The sequence below is a fragment of the Canis lupus genome, chromosome 25 (genome assembly GCF_048164855.1).
Source record: "Canis lupus baileyi chromosome 25, mCanLup2.hap1, whole genome shotgun sequence".
Lineage (NCBI taxonomy): Eukaryota > Metazoa > Chordata > Mammalia > Carnivora > Canidae > Canis > Canis lupus.
Window position 1 is genome coordinate 18,439,904 of NC_132862.1, and position 22,730 is coordinate 18,462,633.

Here is a 22,730-nt window from a genome sequence, read left to right on the forward strand (position 1 = left end):
GCCAGTTCTCAGACCACAGGACACCTCAGACTGTCCCACATTTGTCCAGCCTCATGCTGGCCAACTTCTTAAAGTGCATGTTGCCTAGGCCCAGGTGGTAGGATAAGTATAAGTATATTTTAATTTTCTTGTTTTCTTGTTTTTTTTCCTTCCTATTTTGCTGTATTTTCTTCAGGAGCATGTAATACTTAAATAACTAAACCACAAACATTTATTTTTATTTTTTTCAAAAATTTATTTTAATGTAAATTATCAATTCCTTTTTTTTGATTCCTGACTCTGTAACACTGCATTTGTTCCTTTATTAAGGGTGTACCTGAACAGGATGTATATTAGGCTGAAAAAGCACAGTGGGCAGTAATTTGAAATTTGTTTTATTAAAATACCTACTTATCCTTGATTTATTTTTAGTTGTGTCCTAATTTCTTTAAGGACTGTGGTCCCTTTTAATTTGCATGAGTGACTTAATCTGTATGACTCTCAGAGAAGCACTTCTGTAATAATTTATGTTTTAAATTGCTCTGAGTGGACAAAAGACGTCTTAGGTAGTATTGCTCTAATTATAAATCCTTTAAAAATAATCAGAGACTAAGCAACAGGAATAAAATCTCATTTCCTTTTGGGCCCCTTTATTAGCCAAGATGAGTGCTTTATACCTTAAGAGAGAAGCAGAGGGGATGATGGACTTGGCATATCAATGTAAACCCATCTCTGACATCACCATTTTTCTACTGTTTTCCTGTAACACAGAACAATATTGAATTAGGAAGTGATGGGACTGCAAAGGAATTGTTTAATTTAAAAAAAAAATTTACTTACTGGTTCATGCTTGAGAGGACTTTTAAGGAATCTCACTATGTTAAAGTGAATCCATCCCAAATTTATCATCCGAACTAAATAGGCTGGAAATGCCGCTGAATGTAGAGGAAAACCTAAGGAAATCTAGCGCAGAAACCTGGAACCCTACTTAGATGTTTCCTTTATCTCTTTCCCTTTACTCTTCCAATGTCTTTTTGGAGTTCAGCTCTCATCCTTCTCTTTTCTCCATTGTCATGGAGAACTCTGATAACTCTGCACCTAAAAAGGAAAAGAACTCATATAAGAAGGGGATGGGCAGGACTATACTCCTACCTGGGCACTTTAAGGGTAATTGGAGGGAGTAAGGTCTCTGTAAAACTCTATTATTAGTCATTCTTTGGGATTAAGGCATTGTTTCAAGGAAGCCTCTATTGATGATAGGTAAGGATTGATATATATTGGCTTATTAAATCTATCATTTCAGCAAAGGCAATTTCACTGTCTTAGTCAAAAGTCAACTTAGAAAGTTTGACATTGATTGTGTTAACCCCTCACACACACCCCACACAGTCACACTTTGGGCTGCTTTGTTTATCCAGCCCAGTACTTAGCACGTTGTAGCACAAATATACTCTTAATATATTTCTATTAAAGTGAGGGGCAGGCAAAGAGGAAAGGCTGTAGTGTGTTCTGTGGGGAAGATGGTAGATGCAGGTGTGTGTGGGGGCTGGATATTAAAGCTATCATGGGTCAAAAAGTTTTGAGGTAAGGATAAACATCGATGCTTGGCTTTCTCCGTTTCAGTTTGCAAGTCACTGACTTTCAAGTCACCAAAAAGCAAAGTGAAGTGGATGAAATGCATCTTGACCTGGAATACGTTTGTCTTCATTCACTGAGTTTTCAAATGCTCAGATACATCTTAAAATTAAAAAAAAAAAAAATTGATGTGCTAAAGAGTCACACAAATGCTCAGTACAAGAACAATTTCTGCCTTTTATTTTACTTAAAAAAAAATCAATGAAACCTTTTAAGAATCTTTGAAGGATGGGAATATATGGCAAATTTCGTACTTTAAGTTTTTCTTTGGATGTGTCACATTCCAGGTAACTTCAATAACACATAGCAATGGAAATTTACGATGGGTCTCAAAGAGTTAACAGACTTTTCGAACCTGGAGAAATTCTAGTAATCATTCATCATTCTGAGATACCTACCTTATTTACATATATAATTAGTATTTTTTTAAAAAGAAAATAACTTTTCAGAAAAATGGGGAGATTGGGGGATTATCTTTCTTTCTTTCTTTCTTTCTTTCTTTCTTTCTTTCTTTCTTTCTTTCTTTCTTTCTTTTTTTTCCTCCCGCTTTTTTCTTTCTTCTTTCCTTCCTCTTTCCTTCCTTCCTCCTTTCTTTCTTTTTCTTTCTTCTTCCTTCCTTCCTTCTTTCCTCTCTTCCTTCTCCCTTTCTTTCATTTTCTTTCTTTCTTTCTTTCTTTCTTTCTTTCTTTCTTTCTTTCTTTCTTTCCTCCCTCCCTCCTTCTTTTTCTCTTTTCTTTCTTTCTCTTTTTCTTTCTTTCTTTCTTCTTTCTTTCTTTCTTTCTTTCTCTCTTTCTTTCTTTCTTTTTCTTTCTTTCTTTCTTTCCTCCCTCTCTCCTTTCTTCCCTTCCTTCCTTTCTCCCTCCCTCTTTCTTTCCTTCCTCCGTCTTTCTTTCCTCCCTCCCTCTTTTTCTTTCTTTCTCTTTCTTTCTTTTTCTTTCTTTCTTTCTTTCTTTCTTTCTTTCTTTCTTTCTTTCTTTCTTCTTTCTTTCTTTCTTTCTTTCTTTTTCTTTTTCTTTCTTTTCTTTCTTCTCTCTCCCTCTCTCCCCTTATTTCTTTCTCTCTTTCTCTTTCACTCTTTCTTCTTTTTTCCCCAAGTGGTATTGACTTAGCAGGAACAGTTCCAACACGCCCACAGCCCAGGAAATAATAATCAGGCCCAAGTGATCCATTTAGGTGGGAAGAAAAAAGTAATTTGCTCAGCATCTCCTGGATCGTCTTAAAAGAGTTTCAAACGAGAAGAAATGTTTCAGGAGCCAGCCCAGGGCGCAGCCCGGACCCCGACCCCGACCCCGACCCCCACCCCCACCCCGGGCCGTCGGCGAGGTGCGAGCAGAGCAAGGGGCGCCCCCGAAGCCCCCGCGCAGGGCGGGGGCAGACCCCGGGCGGAGCCGGGACGGGGCTTCGGCAGCTCGGGGTCCCCCGCGGCCCCCCGACGCCCAGGCTGCAGACTTCCCGGGACGCGGCCGCCACTCTCCTCGGGCGCGCGTGGGGTGCGCACCTGCTCGGCCCGCCCTGCCCCGGCCCGGGGGCGCCCGCGGAGGAGCGGGGCGGGGGGGCGCCAGGCGGGACCCCGGGGCCCCGCGTCCGCCTCCCGGGCGCCCCGCGCCGCGGCCCCGCTCCACCTGCGCGCCGGCCCGGGCGGCCCGGGTCCGGGGATGGCGCGGGGCGGGCGGAGGCGGGAGCGAGCGGGGCATGCGCAGTGGCGCGGAGGCGGCGGCGGCGGCGGCCGCGGGAGGCGGGAGGCGGGAGGCGGGAGGCGGGGGGCGGGGGGCGGCTGTTTATTTGCGGCGGGGCCAACTCGGCGGCGCAGGCGGCGGCGGAGCGCGGGGCGCCGGCGGCGGTGCAGCGCCGCCGCACCATGCCCGAGCCCCCCTCCGGGGAGGATGCCAGGCGCCCGGGAGCGGCCAGGGCAGCGGTGGCGGCGGCGGCACGATGGTGGTGACCGGCGGGGACCGCGCGCCCTCCCGGCGGCCGGGCTGCGGACTGGCGCGGGTCGGGGCCGCGGCGCTGCTGGCCGGGGCGAGCTGCCTGTGCTACGGCCGCTCGCTGCGGGGCGAGTTCGTGCACGACGACGTGTGGGCGATCGTGAACAACCCCGACGTGCGGCCCGGCGCCCCGCTCCGCTGGAGCATCTTCAGCAACGACTTCTGGGGCAAGGGCATGGCCGAGAACACCAGCCACAAGTCCTACCGGCCGCTCTGCGTCCTCACCTTCAAGTGAGTCGGTCCCCCGCGCTCGGGCCGCCGTTTCTCACCGCCCCCGGCCCCCGGCCCCCGCCCCCCGGCCCCCGGCCCCCGGCCCCCGGCCCCCGACCCCGCGGCCCGAGCGAGGGGAGAAGTTGCGGGACCGGCTGGAGGGGGGGCGCTCGTCTCTCCTCCTGCGGCCCGTGCGCCTCCGCGCCTCGCTCTGCCGCCGTCCCCGCCGCGCTGCTCGGGGTCCCCGGGCGCCCGGGGCGGCTGGCGGGGCGCGGGCTGCGAGTTGGGATCGACTTTGTCAAGAGTCCGCGCTGCGGGCGGGCCGCGCTCTCGAGCGAGGCCGGGCCGGGGGGAGATGCTCGCGCGCCCCGGGATGCCCCGGGATGCCCCGAGATGCCCGGAGATGCCCGGAGATGCCCGGCCCGGCCAGGCGCGAGCGTGCGGGCGCCGGAGTCCCGGACGCGAGGCTGCGGTGAGGATGCTTCCAAGTTGGGGGTTTCCCGAAGGCTTTAGGGCAGCCTTGCTGGGGGCGAGAGGATGAGCCCCCTGTGGGGTCGCGATCGGGGGGACAGGAGGCGAGAGCCCTGCGCTGCCGGGGCTCCCGGGTTTTGGGGAGGCGGCGCGGAGGGAGCGCATCCTCCCCCCACCCCCCCACCGACCTGCACCCTTCGGCTGCTCCCCGAGCCTTTCCAGTCTGCAGGTCTGCGGAGGGGCTCGCGATTTCGATTTTAAAAGATGCAAAGCAAAGGATTGCAGAAGCGTGGGATCCTCCGGGGATCCTGGTGTCCCAGTCGAAATAGTTTTTGTTTTACAACCCTCAGAGTCATGATTCAGCATTTCTGGTGTGAATAAAGTGTAAAGGGAACCGAGCGAACGCCAGGTTTTTGTAGGGTGGAGTATTTTCTTGAATTTAAAAGAGGGCTTGCTTCACGCGGAAGAGGAGGAGAGGAGGGGCTTTGCCTGAGCGCGGTCGTCTACACCGCGAGCCTGACTCAACCCCTTGTAATTTGGCTCAGCATTAAAGCTTACAGTGCGCCGGACAGAAACTTGAAATAATATTGGTTCAGTATCATCCGTATTTTAAGCCTTTTGCAGTGGGTGTAATATGAACCCGTCTTTATGGTGATGGTCATTCGAGACGGGATAGGCAGCTTGAAAAGCTCGCCTCTGGCCAGGAGGCCAAGGTTTCTTGACAGGTGGCTGTGATGACTTAGGAAAGGAAACCCTAGCAGTTGGCGGTAATTCATGGCCTTTTGACTTAATTCTTCCATTGAAAATTCAGTGTTTTAAAAGAGGGCGAGGAAATTGCACATTTGACTCTGAAGAGAGTATTTTAGAAACATTTGTCTCTTTGGAAAGTGGTTTTGGTTTTTTTGGCTGAAAGATAACCTCAGCTAATGACGGAGTTTCTCAGTTTTCCAAATGTTTCTTAAAATCTCAGATGGTACAAATATATATGTTCATCTTCTAGATTGATCTGCTTATTCATTTTTAACAGGGAGGGAAGATGGTTCGTTTCAGGTGTGGAAGCTCACAGCATGAGCTGTGCTTGGCTTGTAACAGCCGTGGAGACCAACTGGATGTGAGCATTTTCCATTTTAAAAGGTCAGGGCCAGGGCGCCTGGATGGGTGGCTCAGTCAGTTAAGCGGCTGCCTTCAGCTCAGGTCATGATCCCAGGATCCTGGGATGGAGCCCCGCATCCATCAGGCTCTCTGCTCCCCCAAGAGCTGCTTCTCCCTCTCCCTCTTTGGCTCCCCCTGCTTGTGAGCTCCTGCTCTCTCTGTCAAATAAATAAATCTTTTTTATTTTAATTTTTAAAGCCAGGGCCAAATGCCTGTGCCCACTTGGTGGAAGGTGGGGAAGATGTTTTCACTTCTTCACTTTCTAAAATGTTTTTTTTTCATTCATGCTGGAGATGGCAGGGAGAGAAAAGAGAGGAATGGGGAAGGAAGTAGACAATGATGCAAGCATGTTAGCAAGGATTTAGGGTAAGGGGGGAAGGGGGAAGGAGAGTTGCAGGGAGGGGCCAACTGCTCACTGTGTACTCATTGGTTACAAAATGCAGATTGGTGTCTAAAACTATTGCTCTTTGTATATCTTTTTTTTTTCTCTTTGTATATCTTATCTCACTGGCTATGTAAGATAAATGTAAGATAATTTTTTTTTTTTTTTTGAGCGGATTGAGTTGCAAATCTAGAGAGCAACACTAATTGGAAAGGGGGAGATATCTCTTCAGAAAGAAAAAGCTCATGTTTCTGGGTTCACAGGTGTGGATTAAAATAAGACCCGGAAGCTTTCTCCACACTGGGTCTTCTTGTGCAGCAGCATGAAGAGGGGCACGTATAAGGGACGGCACTGATGTTAGACCCACACAACTCTAAAGATGTTGCAAGGAAGGACAGAAAACCACGTTTAGTAACTACTCAGTGTGAACCAAACATTGGCCTAGGCACCTTATATAGAATATGTCATTATGATTTTTACTTTAGGTAGTTTAGGTAGTTTAGGTAGAAAATAAAGTTAAAGTAGCCTTTTAAATATATATACACACTTCTAAGTATATCTTAAGTTAGGCTTGTTTGAATAAAAAAGTCTGAGAATTTAGGGATCCCTGGGTGGCTCAGCGGTTTAGCACTGCCTTTGGCCCAGGGTGTGATCCTGGAGACCCGGGATCGAGTCCCACATCGGGCTCCCTGCATGGAGCCTGCTTCTCCCTCTGCCTGTGTCTCTGCCTCTCTCTCTCTCTCTCTGTGTCTCTCATGAATAAATAAATAAAATCTTAAAAAAAAATCTGAGAATTCAAGATCATTTTAAATTATTTTTTTTGTGGTAAGAACACTTAACATGAGATTTGCCACTTAAAAATCTTAAGAGCACAATAAAATATTATTAACTGCAGGCAAAATGTTGTACAGCAGCAGATCTGTGGCGCTCATTCCTCTTGTGTAATTGGAACCATATACCTGCTGGACAGCAACGCTCTGGGCTCCCCTTCCCCCTGCCCTTGACAGCTGTCATTCTACTCTCTGTTTCTATGAATTTGACTATTTTAGATACGTTATCTAAATATAATCATGCAGTATTTGTCCTGTGACTGGCTTATTTCACTTAGCATAATGTCCTCTACCTCCATCCATGTTGTATATGACAGGATTTCCTTTTTTAAGGCTGAATAATACTTCGTTGTATGTATATGCTGCTTTTTAAAATCCCTTCATCTGATCATAGGCAGTTAGGTTGTGTTCATGTCTTAGTTACTGTGAATATTGCTGCAGTGAACTTGGCAGTGCATATATCTCTTCAAGATCCTGATTTCAATTGTTTTGGATTGATAACCAGAAGTAGGATTGCTGGATTATAAGGTAATTGTATTTTTAACTTTTTGAGGAATCGCCATACTGTTCTCCATAGAGGCTGTACTTTTTACATCCCCACGGATAGTGTCTAATGATTCTGGTTTTTCACATCCTTGCCAACACTTGTTATTATCATTATTATTTTCCATAAAAAACAGCTTAATTGGTGTGACAGAGGTGATAACTCATTGAGGTTTTGCTTTGCATTTCTCTGGTGATTAGTGATGTTAAGCATCTTTTCATGTGCCTATTGGCCATTTGTATGTCTCTCTTTTTTTTAAAAGTATAATTGACATACAGTATCCTGTTAGTTTCAGATGTATACCATAGTGATTTGGTGTTTTTATAAATTATAAAATGGTTCCCACTATAAGTCTAGTTACCATCTGTCACTATAAAAATTTGTTATAATATGATTGACTATATTCCCTAGGCTGTACATTACATCTCCATGATTTACTTATTTTATAACTGGAAGTTTGTACTTAATGCCTTTCACCTATTTTGCTCACTCTACCCCCACCCCCTGGAACTAATTACCAATTATTCATTTCCTGTATCTGAGTCAGTTTCTGTTTTGTTCTGTTTGGTTGTTTTGTTTTTTAAATTCCACATATAAATGAAGTCATATGGTATTCATCTTTCTCTGACTTCTTTCACTTAGCATAATACTAAGTCCATAATACTAAGTCTCTAGGTCCATCCATGTTGTCACAAATGGCAAGATTTCATTCCTTTTGATGGCTGAGTCTTTATTGGAGAAATGTCTGCTCAAGCCCTTTGCCCATTTTTTCATCTTTTTTTTTTTTTTTTTTACCTTGAGTTGTAGGAGTTTCGTGTGTATTTTGTATATTAGTAACACATCACATACAGGCTTTGCAAATATTTTCTTCTATTCCATAGGTTGCCTTTTCACTCTGTTGATTACTTCCTTTGCTGTGCAGAGGTTTTTAGTTTGATGTTGTCTCAGTTACCCAATTTTATTTTTATTGTTTGTACTCTTGGTGTCATATTTTAAAAAATCATTGCTAAGTCTAACTTCATAAAGTTTTTCACCTGCTTTTCTTTTTTCTTTTCCATTTTTTTAAAAAAAGATTTTATTTATTTATTTGACAGAGAGAGAGAGCACAAGCAGAGGGAGTAGCAGGCAGAGGGAGAGGGAGAAGTAGGCTCCTCGCTGAGCAGGGAGCCCATGTGGCTCTATCCCTGGACCATGACTTGAGCCGAAGTGATGCTTGCCTGACTGAGCTACTCAGGCGCCCCTCCCCTGTTTTTCTTCTGGAAGTTTTACAGTTTCAGGCCTTACATTTAAATCGTTATCATTTTAAGTAGATTTTTGTATACAGTGTAAGGTAAGGGTCCAGGTTAATTCTTTTGTATGTGGTTATTTTCCCAAACTGTTGAGACCATCTTTTCCCTGTTGTGTATACTTGGCCTTCATGTTGAAGATCATTTGACCATACATGTGTAGGGAAATTTCTGGCCTCTCTATTCTTTCCCATTGGTTAGTATGTTTCTTTTTATTCTAGTGCCATAGTGTTTTAATCACTATAGCTTTGCAATATAGTTTGAAATCAGGAAGTGTGATGCTTGCAGCTTTGTTCTTTCTCAAAATGGCTTTGTATATTTAGAGTTTTTGGTAGATTCAAATGAATTTTATGATTTTTTTCTATTTCAGTAAAAAAGAGTAATTGAGATATTGATAACGAATACAAGACTCTATAGATGTCTTTGAATAGTACATTTTAATAATAGTAAGTCTTCTGATCCATAAACTTGGGATGTCTTTTTATTTGTGTCTTCTTTAATTTCTTTTGTCAGTGATTTATAGTTTTATTTTATTTTTTTATTTTATTTATTTATTATTATTATTTTTTTAATTTTTATTTATTTATGATAGTCACACACACAGAGAGAGAGAGAGGCAGAGACACAGGCAGAGGGAGAAGCAGGCTCCATGCACCGGGAGCCCGACGTGGGATTCGATCCCGGGTCTCCAGGATCACGCCCTGGGCCAAAGGCAGGCGCCAAACCGCTGCGCCACCCAGGGATCCCGATTTATAGTTTTAATTATACACCTCTTTGGTTAAGTTTATTCCTAAGTATTTTATTCTTTTTGATGCTATTGTAAATGGGATTGTTTTCTTAATTTTGGATAGTTTATTATTAGTGTACAGAAATGCAACTGAGGGACACCTGGGTGGCGCAGCAGTTGGGCATCGGTCTTCAGCTCAGGGCGTGATCCTGGAGTCCCTGGATCGAGTCCCGCATCAGGCTCCCTGCATGGAGCCTGCTTCTCCCTCTGCCTGTGTCTCTGCCTCTCTCTGTGTCTCTTATAAATAAATAAAATATTTTAAGAAATGCAGCTGATTTTTTTATTGAAATATAGTTGATACATTTGCAGCTGGTTTTTGTGTATTGATTTGTATCATGTAACTTTACTGAATTTGAATATACTAACAGGTTTTTTTTTTTTTTTTGAAGTCTTTAGGGTCCTCTAACATAAAAGAGCAGTGTCATCTGCAAACAGATGCTTTTATTTCTTTTTTTCAATGTAAATGCCTTTTATTTTTTTACTTGGCTGATTGCCCTGGGTCGGACTTCCAGTACTAAGCTGAATAGAAGTGCAAAGGTGGGCATTCTTGTCTTCTTGACTTAGGGAAAAAGCTTTCAGTTTTTCACCATTGAGTATAATGTTAATTGTGGGCTTTTCGTGTGGGTTCTTTATTATGTTGAGGTGAATTCTTTCTAAACCTAGTTTTTGAGTTTTTACCGCAAAGGATATTGTCAGATGCTTCTCTTGCATCCTAGACATGATCGTGTAATTTTTACCTTCCATTTTGTTCATGTAGCATATAACATTAGGTAAATCGTGCATGTCGAACCATTCTTGAGTTCCAGGGATAAAACCCAGTTGGTTATGGTGGATGTTCCTTTAGTATATGGTGGGTGCTCCTTTAACATACTGTTGAATTCAGTTTGCTAGTATTTTGTTGAGGACTTTTGCATCTGTGTTTATCATGAATGTTGGCCTGTACTTTCCTTTTTATATAGTGTCTTTGGCATTAAAAAAAAAAAAAAAAAACCTTTTCATTGTGAGATAACTGTACATTTCCATGCAGTTATAAATGATAATATAGAGATTTTCCTCCAATGTTAAAGCTTTTCATAAGTATAGTATAATATCACAACCAGGAAGTTGACATTAATACAATCCACAGCATTTACTTAGATTTTACTTTTTACATGTATTCTTTTTATTTTTGTTAAGTGTGTATTTAGTTCTATGCAGATGTCACATGTAGATTTACAAGGTTACCATCACAGTCAAGACACGGAACAGTTTCATCACAAGGATCCTTCCTGCTTCTTTAACATTGTTATAAACAATGTTAATTCATAACAACCCCTTAATCTGTACCACCCCACTCTGCTTCATAATCACCACTAACCTGTTCTCCATGTTGAAAAATAATTTCATCATTTTGAGAGTGCTATATGTGGAATCACATGGTATGTAACCTATTGAGATTGGCTTTCTTTTATTTAGCACTCTGGAGTTTATTCAGATTTGTTGCATATCCGTAGTTCATTTCTTCTATTGCTGAGTAGTATTCCGTCGTGTGGGTAGCCCAGGGTTGTCCTTCACCTGTTCAAGGACATCTGAGTTGTTTCCAGTTTTGGGCTATTACAAACAAAAATGCTATAAACATTCATTTATAGGTTTTTATGTAAACATAAGTTTTATTTCTTGGGGATAAATGTCCAGGATTGCAATTGCTGGGTCACATGGTGGTTGTGTATTTAGTTTTTTTTAAGAAAGTGATAGTTTTCCAGAGCTTTTCATACCATGTATGAGTAATTTAGTTATTTTGCTTCCTCGCCAGCATTTGATATTGTCACTGTCTTTTATTATAGCCATTCTGATAGGTGTACAGTGATATCTCATTGTGATTTTAATTTGCATTTCCCTAATGGCTGATGGTGTTAAATATACTCATGTGCTTATCTGCCCTGTGTGTATCATCTTTGCTAAAATGTCTCTTTGTATCTCTTGTCCATTTCCTAAGTAGAGTTTTATTTTAATTTTTAATTTTTATTTTTTGTGTTGAACTTTGAGATTTCTTTATATATTGTGGGTGTACAAGTCCTTTGTCAGCTATGTAATTGGCACATATTTTCTCCTGTTCTGTAGCTTGTCTTTCCCAGGGCAAAACTCATACCTAGGTTGTTTGTTTTTAAACAATTTATTTATGTATTTGAAAGAGAGAGAGATTGAGAGCAAGAACCAGGTGCACATGAGTGGGAGAATGGGCAGGGGGAGAGAATCTGCAAGCAGACTCCCCCCTGAGTGTGGAGTCCCACAAGGGCTTGATCCCATGACCCATGAGATCATGATCCAAACCCAAATCAAGAATCTGATGCTTAACCAGCCGAGCCACTCAGGCGCTCAAACCTAATTTTTAGGAGCACCTGGGTGGCTCAGTGATTGAGCATCTGCCTTTGCGTCATGTCCTGAGCCTGGGGTCTTGGGATCAGGTCCCTCATCGGGCTGCCCATGGGGAACCTGCTTCTCCCTCTGCCTATCTCTCTTCCTCTGTCTCTGTGTCTCTCATGAATAAATAAATACAATCTTTAAAAAAACCAAACAAACCAAAAAACCTAGTTTTTATTAAAATAGTTTATTATCTTTGATTCAATGAATGTCACACATACTGAGAGCTAGAAATTACCTTAAGAGGGATCCCTGGGTGGCTGAGCAGTTTAGTGCCTGCCTTTGACCCAGGGCATGATCCTAGAGTCCTGGGCTCGAGTCCCATGTCAGGCTCCTGGCATGGAGCCTGCTCCTCCCTCTGCCTGTGTCTCTGCCTCTCTCTCTCTCTCTCTCTCTCTCTCTCTCTCTCTCGGTCTATCATGAATAAATAAATAAAATCTTAAAAAAAAAGAGAAGAAAGAAATTACCTTAAGAAAGAACAATAAATAAACACAGTAATAAATAAAGCTGTGTAATGCTCATTACTATAAAGGTACTTGCATGTATGGAAAGCTATTAATCACAGTTTTTCTCAAGGAAGAAATCTGCTGAAATCGGAATGAGGGAATGGATTTTTAATCTTTTGAAAAATAAATAAATAATTTATAAATTAAAATATTTATTTATAAAATATGTGTTTTATAAATAAAATATCTATCAAATATGTGTTTTATAAATAAAATATTCATCAAATAAATTGATGAACTTATTCAAATATTTATTTGTCTTTTTTTTATTTATTTTTTATTGGTGTTCAATTTACTAACATACAGAATAACCCCCAGTGCCCGTCACGCATTCACTCCCACCCCCTCAAATATTTGAATTAAAATTATTCAAATATTTATTTGATAAATATTTTTATTTTTTAAATTTATTTATTTATTTATTTATTTATTTATTTATTTATTTATTTATTTATTTATTTATTTATTTATTTATTAATTAAGGGAATGGATTTTTAGAGTGCCTACTCTACCAGTTTGCGGGGCAGGGTGCAAAGGGACAGGAAGGCAGTTTTCAAACATCTGGTGGCTTTGTGCTATGTCAGTGCAACGAAATTGAAACTTTGTTTTTTTGGCAACCGTTTCCCTGCATCGCCCTAGGTTGTGCGCTAGAGATTCCTTGGAGCTCTGGGAAGTGAAAGTGAAGCGACCCTGTTGGTGGGGGGTCGGGGGTCGGGGTCCGCGTGGGTGGGTGCGGTCCCAGGCCTGCGGGCCGCCGGCGCAGGTGTGCGCGCGCCTGGAGCTAGCTGGGCGGCCCCCCCGGAACTCTCCAGATCGCGGTGCTGCAGCAACTTGGAACCTGGTGCAGGTGTGAGCGCAGCCCTGGAGGGAGGAGCGTCGTCAGCCTGTTTGCGGTCGCTGGCGTCGGTCGTGAAAGTTGGAGCCTGAGCGGCTGTGGGCAGCAGCAGTACATCCCGGTTCCCCCTCGCGGCTTCGGGCTCTTGCTGCCCCTCCCCGGCGCTCAGCCCTGCATCCTCCCTCCCAGCGCCTGCCCGGCCGAGGCCTCTGACCCAGACGGCCCGGCCCGCAGCTGCCGCTTGGCCAGCTTGGCCGTGAAAGGGCAGGCCTCCGCCCCAAACCCCTCCTGCTGGGTCATCCCTGGGGGTTCCGCTTCTCCGGTGGCACTTTTAACTGATCTAAGCGGTCATCTCTGTGTTCCTTGAAGTGAATCTAGAATTCTAATGAATTTCTGTTCCTAAGTCAAATCTTCTATTCGGTCTTTCCGTAAGATCATTTCCGAGGGCACACAGGAATATTTTTGGACCATTGTAGAGCAGAATCAGAACATCTGGGGAAACTTAATCTGCAGCAGTAACCTTTTTTTTTTTTTTTTTTTTTTCTTTTTTTGCTTCTTTATCCTCCATCGGCCATGACCTGTTTTTTAACTCCGGAATCAGGACATTAAACACATTAAACATGTTAAGTCACTCTGTAGACACTTAATTGACACAGAACCAAGACCCATGATGCCCATAACCCTCACCATGACAAATGGCCTTGATTGATTTTAAAGGATGTTGAGCTTTTGAATTTTATTTCCACTCCATCCCTTTCCTCTTGAGAAGAAGCTCCTGCTGGATCGTTAGCAGTGCCATTCCACATCAGGAAGCAAGGAGAAGCTTCCTTCAACAAGAAAAAAAAGCAGGTTTTTTTTTTTTTTTTTTTCCAAGGTAAAGATGGGAAACTAGGGCAAATTAAAGGACCTTAAGCTCTTGGTTCTCATTCCATGTTTAGGCTACTAGATCATAGTAGTCTACCAGTTTGCTATAAAGGTTTGTCTTACTGAAGGCTTCTGATGGTGATATAAACCATAGGAGTGAAAGTGGGTGGTTTCAAATGTCAGAGTTAAAAAATAGAATATCTTAATATGTGCAGCTGTAAGGATTTGCAACATTTTAATGCTTGGATCTGGAGAAGGTTTTTTTTTTTTTTTTTTTTTTTTGCAGCAGTTTGCATCTTTTAGTCACAGATGAAAAGCCAACCATGAAAATCGGCTCTAGCCTCTGTGCCCAAAACCTAAAAGAAATGGTAGTGTGTTCATTTTGGTTCTATTCCTTTTGATTTGTCCCTCTTTGGAACTCATTTTGAGATAGTCTATTGCAGCAGAGCTGATAGGTTTGTGTTCTACGTCTATGATGGAAACACATGGAGATTGTTTGGCTAGATTGTCTAGGGTGTTCAATGATAGATATAGCCAAGGAAAAATATGATTGGAGGCAATAAAGATTTTATAGAGAAAAATGAAGAAATGGCCTCTGAAAATTGCATGCCAAATTCAGGTTTATCTTAGAAACCCCAAAAGGAGGAGGTTAAGATTGTTGTCCCTTAGCATATGCCTTAGATGTGAAATGGGCTTTAGACTGCAGTCTGGCAGTGTAGGAAGGATGGAAAATGAGAGGAATGTATTTTTGAATTATGAGGATTTTTATAGGTGAATCTCTGAGTGAAGGCTTGGAAAACACTTTTGGAAGCAATCTTTTTTTTTTTTTTTTTTTTTTTAAATCAACACATGTCTTTTCTGTCTTCCTTTGGAGCTACAAGTCATGTTTTTCCTAACTTTGAATATGTAGTCATTCCACTTAAAAAGACAGGGACGAGGGGAGGAATGCTTGGTCATGCCAGAGCAATGGCACTGTTGCTTTTCCAAATGAGAAGAAATGGCGTCTGTTCTACAAGACCCAATTGATCTGACCCCTGGCCACCCCTCTGACCTCTAGTCCATCAATCTGCACCTCCTTCTACCTCTGCTAGCATTATACAGTCCTGTGCCCAATAGGCCACACCTGCTGCCTGGGACCCTTGCACTTTGCACTTCCTGGAATACTCTTACCCTAGACCTGTACAGTCTTTGCTCTCTCGCCACCTTCAATCTCTGCTCAAATGTCACTTCCTCCTTGACACCTTCCCTGGCTTCCAATTCAAAATGGCAAACTCTCCTCTGTTTCATCCTCATTCTCTCACTCTCTGTTCTCTTTCTTTGCCTTAGCTCTCTGGCAACATGGATTTATTGTTGGTTTTTATCTTCTCTCACTACTGTGAAAGCTCCATCAGGTGTATCCTTAGCACCTAGAACAGTGTCTGGCATGCAAAGTAGGGGCTTCATAAATGACTGTTGAAAGAGTGAATGAATTAATCATTTTTGTGAATGCTTAACTTTTTCAGGTAAATATTTAGGCAGAGCTACACTTTTATAATATAAACAAAAAAAGTCTGCTTATTTCTTGGTTTATTTACCTTTATTCTTCTGTCAGAGAAAAGTGGAGGCAGGTAAAGAATTTCCTGGACAGGGATCCCTGGGTGGCTCAGCAGTTTAACGCCTGCCTTCCGCCTGCGGTGTGATCCTGGAGTCCTAGGATCCAGTCCCACATTCTCCCTCTGCCTGTGTCTCTGTCTGTCTCTCTCTGCCTCTCTCTCTCTCTCTCTTTCTCTGTGTCTTTCATGAATAAATAAATAAATAAAAATCTTTTAAAAAAACACAAACGCTTGGAATTTCCTGACTGATGGGAGTGTCTCTGTGGCTCACAGTGGGTCCCAAAATCACACTTGAGTTTATGCTAAGGAAGAGGTAACTCATAGTGGGCCTCCTGATACTTTCAGAAAGTGGGCTGGCTATGCTGGAAAGACCAAAGCATGTGTGATTAGAGAGATGGGACTTTGAGCTACATACCAGCCCTACTTTCCTTTTTTTTTTTTTTTTAAGATTTTATTTATTTACTCATAGAGACACACACAGAGAGAGAGAGAGAGAGAGAGAGAGAGAGAGAGAGGCAGAGACAGGGAGAAGCAGGCTCCATGCGGGGAGCCCAACATGGGACTCGATCCCGGGTCTCCCGGATCACACCCTGGGCTGCAGGCGGTGCTAAACTGCTGCACCACCGGGGCTGCCCTAGCCCTACTTTCCAACTTCCAGGCAGGGTAAGTGGTGCTGGAGTTGGAGTTCAGTCACATAGCCCATGATTGAATCAATCAACCTAAGTAATGAAACCTCAGTTAAAAACTTGACATTGAAGCTTGGTTGGGTTTCTCTGATTGGTAATCCTACATCATTGTGCTGAGGGGGTGTTGTGTCCTGAAGACATAAGAAGTTTGTGTTTGGAACCCTTCCAGACCTATCTCTATGAGTCTTTTCTTTTGACTGGTTTTGATTTATATCCTTTATAATAAAACTGAAATTGTAAGTATATGCTTTCTTGAATTCTTTGAGTCATTCTTGGAAATTATCAAACCTAAAAGAATTATGGGAGCCCCCAAATATGTGGCCAGTTGGTCAGCAGTGCAGGTAGCCTGGGGACCATTGAACTTGCAGCTAGTGTCTGAAGGGAGTGGGATCCGATGCGGCAGGACTTTCCCTCACCTGAACTCTGAGTAGTCACTGTTAGAAATTGTGTTGCCTCTAAGAACTTTACCAAACACTTACCTTTATTTTTTTATTTTTAAAGATTTTATTTATATATTCATGAGAGACACAGAGAGAGAGAGAGAGGCAGAAGCACAGGCAGAGGGAGAAGCAGTCTCCATATAAGGAGCCCAACGTGGGACTCGATCCCAGGACTCCAGGATCACGCCCTGGGCCGAATGAAGGCAGACGCTCAACCACTGACACACCCAGGGACCCCAACACTTACCTTTAAACAAAAACACATTTGCTAAAAATTGACAACTCAATTGTAGCTATAACACTATATATTATATTTGATGTTGATCTGTTAATTTTTATTATTTGCTGACTCTGCTTTTGACGATTTTTTTCTGGGACTTGCTGTCTTCTAGATAGGGTGACAGATCTTGTCTTCAATTTCCCCACTGTTTCTTTGATGCAGTTGCTACTCTGAGCATTTATGTGACAATAGTGACAGTAACTGCCCCCTGAATGGATGGGCGCTTCTCCTGACAAGCTCCTCTTCCCTTGTTCCCTCCCCGTAGCTTCCTCGTAGCCAGGTGAGAATGGGATGCCTGGAACATTCATGCCCAAACCATGGATTTTGTTTGTGTCTCAGAGCACCAGCCTCCCTTCTGCACTGTTGTTTGCATCAGTGCTTGCAAATCACATCCTTTGGTTCTTTGATACATTAAGTGATGATGATTTGCTGATTTATTCCTGATACTAGAGGGAATGCAGAAGAAGAGCAACTGAAATGATTAAGGGCCAAAGGGATTCTCCTTAGAGGAAAACGAGAAAAACCAGATGTTGTTATTTATTGGTTGAATGATCTAAGAAGACTATGGAAAGCACTTACAAGCATTTGAGAGCTGAGTGGATGGCAAGAGATGGGAAAGAAGAAAAATGAAAGGCAGTAGAGGAAGACAGGAGAATGTACTGTGTTCAGTTGTGGGCTGTGGAAACTCACAAAGAAAGTGTTGGAGAACCCATTATTGGGGACAGGGGAAACAGATGATAAAGGGGGGTACATTTTATTTTTTCTTTCCTCTGGTTTATAATTCTTATTGGCAAAGAATGTATGTTGTGTCATTGCTGAGAAAATTGAATTTTCCTGGTAAGCGTGGCAAATGTACGTAGCCTTCCTTTAAGCTCTGCGACGTGTGTCTCATTGTTCTGAGTATCACCTGGTTCGAATCACTGGGTTTCTTGGGATAGATCTCTGGGTCCCATTTCAGATTTACTGACTTGGGATATCTTGGGGAGGGATGAAGGAATTAGCAATTGTAGCTAGCTCACCAGGGGATTCAGAATCCTGGGAACCACTGGGACTCAATGGGAGCATATGTTACGTGAGGTTGAGATGCCAAATATCTCTGGTGTGATATAGAAGAAAGAATCCAAAAGCTCGTTGGAATAGGAATGTTGCAGTGCATTTATCACATGCCGCCTGCCCACACCTTCCTCCTACCACTCTACTACATTTCCTGAGAGGGCCAGAAGATTTTCCCTTCGCTGAGGCATTGAGGAATACATTAATGAGGGAGCACGTGCACCTCTTTGCCTTGGCTCTTTCTGTAGGCAAGTGTGATGTGGGTGATGCTGCGAATGAGGTGGGCTTTCTGATTTCAGTGGGGGTGATGGGATCCTGGAGAACCAGATGCCAGGTGGCAGAGCTTAGCTGCCAAAGACAAGGTGAGTGCGTTTACCATGATAGGCAGCAGGGATGTAGTGATAATCAGAGTGTTGCGACCCCCTGGGAAGGATCACTGGTGGTGGCTAATTAATCACATTGTCCCCAGGAATGAAGTCGATGTGCAGCCCTCTTAAATGTTGCTTCATCTATATACCAGGAAAACTCCAGGTTCAGGGCCAAAAACCAGACTTGAGTCCACACAGGGGAGAATCATGACCTGTTATGCAGGTTCCAGACCTCTCTGCCAGTTTATTGAGGTAGAGCTGTTTGACTGGAGTGGAGTTGGGGTCCCCTGGAGGAAGGATCCTAGTATATTCCATAGTAGAAGTTTCTTCCAAGGATAAAGACTGTTTTTGTTCTTTTAAAAACAGAATTATTTTCCAAAGGAGAAAATTAAGAGTAAGGGGCTTTATCTAGAGCTCCAGGCTATGCGAGCCAGAGGGGCAGCTAATGGCTTTCTCCTCCTCCTCTGACTTTTTGGTGCTAAATTGTGTGACCCTGTGACCTTTTCTGGAAACCTGTGCCTTCTGATTGCTGTGAGCTCATTATAGCCTCACCTTTCTGGGCAGTTTTACAGGGAGGCAGAGGAGCTCAGATGGAGGAGGTGTATTTACATTCATATTTGCCAAAGTCTGGAAGTCAGGCATGACCATTCAGATTTTTTTTTTTTTTTAAGATTTTATTTATTTGTTAGAACAAGCATCGGTCGGGCAGGGGCAGAGGCAGAGGGAGAAGTACTCTCCCCACTAAGTGGGGAGCCTGATGTGGGGCTTAGTCCCAGGACCCTGGAATCAGGACCTGAGCTAAAGGCAGATGCCTAATTGACTGAGCCACCCACGTGCCCTTATTCAGATTTTTTTCTGGAAGAAAACAATTTCCTACTGTTCAGTTTAGCTTTAAATTAGAAATGAAGGCTAAATCAAATAAAATTAGAGATTCTTATTGTTGAAAGGGAAATATGATCTTTTCACCTTCCAACTTGAGTTTATTTGCTCATTCAGTAAACTTTCATTTCGAATCTACTGTGTGCTAAGTGAGATGGATGAGAAAAAGAAATTAATTTTTTACAATGTATGAAAAAATGCTTATAATTTTTGAGGATTATAGTAGAAGAGTTTTTAAAAACTGAGGAAATGAAATAATGGAGTACCTTCAGGGTGACATGGAACCTGAGAGACCATTCTTCTTAGGTGGTATTTTGGGTGGGCTGTTTTCCATGCCTCTACGTGGACAATTCTGGTTATCCAAACACTAATTCTAGTCTTAAAACACTATTTCTTTGAGCTGAAGTCTGTTTCCTGGTAAGTTGGCTTGTATTGTGGCACATTGTGAGTACTCGTGCCATCTAAATGGGCACACATTTCCATGTAACCGTGTAGGCCCAGAATTGCCAGGTCTTCTAATATTTCAAGAGAAGCTGGAAATTTTTATATGAAATCATCTGTTTTAAAAGTGTTGGTAAATTTAAGGAAGAAAGAAGAGGCATCGAGGTGAAACAAAATAATTTGCATGCTAAACTTGGCCTGTGGGCAGTCTCTTTGCAACATGTTTATGGACTGGATCTTCCTTTCCACTCTGAGAGCTACTTGAGTAAGTGCATTGCTTCACTCATTCATTCATTTATATGCATCCATCCATTTATCCACTTAATCTTGGCAAGTGTGAACCAGGCATTGCGCTGGACATAGCCATCGTATGGCAAAGATCCTTTCCCTTGGAGAATTTGGCATCATTTCTGTCATCTTTCTCAAGGCTGAGCATTCATTTCCTGAAGCCTGCTTTCCTGAGGCATCTTTTTTTTTTTTTAAGATTGTATATATTATTTATTTATTTATTTATTTATTTATTTATTCATTTATTTATTATTTTTAAAAAAGATATTTATTTATTCATGAGAGACACAGAGAGAGAGGCAGAGACATAGGCAGAGGGAGAGAAGTAGGCTCCCTGTAGGGAGCCTGACATGGGACTCGATCCTGGGACTCCAGGATCATGCCCTGGGCTGAAGGCAAGCGCTCAACCACTGAGCCACCCGGGCATCCCAAGATTTTATTTATTTATGTGAGAGAGAGGAGAGAGACAGATAGCGATAAGAGGGCACAAGTGAGGAGAAGAGGGAGAAGCAGGCTCCCCACTGAGCAGGGACCTGACCCAATGGCAGATGCTCAACTGACTGAGCCATCCAGGGCAGCCCCCAAGGCCCAGTGGTTTAGTGCCGCCTGCAGCCCAGGGTGTGATCCTGGGGGCCTGGGATTCGAGTCCCACATCGGGCTCCCTGTGAGGAGCCTGCTTCTCCCTCTGCCTATGTCTCTGCCTCTCTCTCTGTGTCTGTGTCTCTCATGAATAAATAAATAAAATCTAAAAAAAAAACAAAACAAAAGTGATTGAGCCATCCAGGCACCCCCCTGAGACATGAGACTCCCCATCCTTCCAGCATCCTGAAGCTCTCTTATGAAGATGCCCCAGCAACCTAGAGGGGCTGCTGTCCCACTCTGGATTCCACCTACCTTCTGTCTCAGGCACACAGGCAGGATCTTCCCTCTTTCCTATCTGTGCTCCTGGTAGAGTCTCCCATTGATTGATTTCTTTCTCTAATTATTTATCTGTTTAATGTCCCTTTCTACTACTATGCTGTTAACTCTTTGGTAGCTGGTGCCATGTCTTCTCTTTGTATCTCTGGGCCCTACATAACATATAGTAGACATATAGTAGATACTCAAATTTAATGAAATTATTATTTAGTGAAATTGAAATGAAAATTATTCTGACTTGTGCAGTTCTTTTATGCAGTTTGGTCTGATAGCCAAGACACGATAACTCTTTGAATTTAGAGTAAATTAACAGCCGTTGGGCAATACTATGTGTATCGTTTTAGTCTGGATTGCAAGTGTTTTGTTCTCTTTTATGTCCATGTGTGAGACTTTACTCTTACCCATATTCTACCTGTAAGAATTAATTAATATCAAGCTCTTTGTGAATCTGAGTCTCTAAGACTAAGAATTAATTAACAGTATTAAGCACTTACACATTTGTGAATCTTAGTCTCCTTAGTACAATGGACCCTCCTTCACAGATAAAGGTTTTCTGCAAGCTTGTTTAGCATACACAATAGATCTTGCTGAGTTTTTGATAGAAATATTGGACAGACCAGAGATAATGTCAGAATCTTGTGACTTACACTGAAGGTCTCCATCTAAGGAGACACTGGTTATTATTTACCACTCTTTGTGTTTGCTACAGATCCATCTTGTATCTTGTACAAAAGGAGTTTCTTAAATATTTTGATAAATGCCTTTGTTAAAATAAAGATGTATGGGACGCCTGGGTGGCTCAGCGGTTGAGCACCTGCCTTCAGCCCGGGGCGTGATCCTGAAGTCCCGGGATCGAGTCCCGCATCAGGCTCCCTGCGGGAAGCCTGCTTCTCCCTCTGCCTGTGTCTCTGCCTCTGTCTCTCAGTGTCTCTCATGAATAAATAAATAAAATCTTTAAAAAAAAATAAAGATGTGATGTGTCTGTCACACTCCCTGTTATATTAAAATGGCAGTTTAATTGGTTAAAACCCCTTTTTGTGAACCCATAGTGACTCCTAGGATCAGAGATTCTTTTTCCAGTGGTCACAGATTACATTCTGTGAGTATTTCATCTCAAGCTCATTTGTCTATAGTTTGGAGAGTTCACTCTCCATCTTTTTAGATATTTGGGAAACTCTTCTAACTTTAGATTCTCAGTAATTTCTCAAAGTTTAGATTCACCAGTATCTGGTACCATTAGCACTGCAGTGGTTCCCCATTCAGTAATTTATTTTTACATTTTGGGATGAAATTAAATTCACTTATAACACTAGGCATTTTGTCCTAATCAGTTTCCAGGAATAATAATTTGATGGCAGCTACAGTTGTAGTGAGCATAGCATAATGTATAAACTTGTCAAATCACTAAGTTGTACACTTGAAACTAATATAACATGGTATGTCAACTGTCTTGAAGAAAAAAACAATCCCCCCTCCAATAATCTATATGGATAACACCTACACATTTTCAGGTATGATACATATGGACCACAAAGGTGACTCATATACCATTTTTTGGAAGGGGAAAGTACCTCATAAAAGTGTGGTAATGATGTTACCACTGTTAATGATGCTTTTTACTTTTCAAGTGGTCGAGTAACAAATACTTTGGAAAAATAAGTCTTTTGTTCTCTTTTTGAAAGCAGTACTGTTAATTTGTAATCCAAAACTATGGTCTGAAGTATATTTGTGGGAACAATCAAATACATCTGGGATTTGGCTGGTTAGATGTCTTGCCTTCTCTTTATTGTCATTTCTATGATCATTACAGTAAGATGCATCCTTGTATATTAAAAAGAAAAGTCCTGTTTCTTCTTCTACATATGCTCAATACTTCTGACATCAGATGTGTAGGGTTTTTTTTCCACCCTGACCAACTC

General features: G+C 42.6%; 1 protein-coding gene and 1 long non-coding RNA gene across 2 annotated transcripts in view; one reads left to right on the plus strand and one right to left on the minus strand.

The window, feature by feature from the left end:
* Positions 1–612: 612 nt before the first annotated feature.
* LOC140617305 (uncharacterized) lies at positions 613–4,700 on the minus strand. Its single transcript, XR_012017540.1, has 3 exons — positions 4,469–4,700; positions 820–1,077; positions 613–739 (listed from the first exon to the last, which is right to left on the minus strand). It is a non-coding gene; the product is annotated as an uncharacterized lncRNA (long non-coding RNA).
* The window catches only part of TMTC1 (transmembrane O-mannosyltransferase targeting cadherins 1), a 273,784-nt gene continuing 254,505 nt past the window's right edge, over positions 3,452–22,730 (plus strand). Inside the window, exon 1 of the mRNA XM_072798473.1 lies at positions 3,452–3,830. Within this exon, the coding sequence (XP_072654574.1) occupies positions 3,547–3,830 (284 nt within the window). The 5' untranslated portion in view covers positions 3,452–3,546. The remainder of the gene's footprint in view (positions 3,831–22,730) is intronic.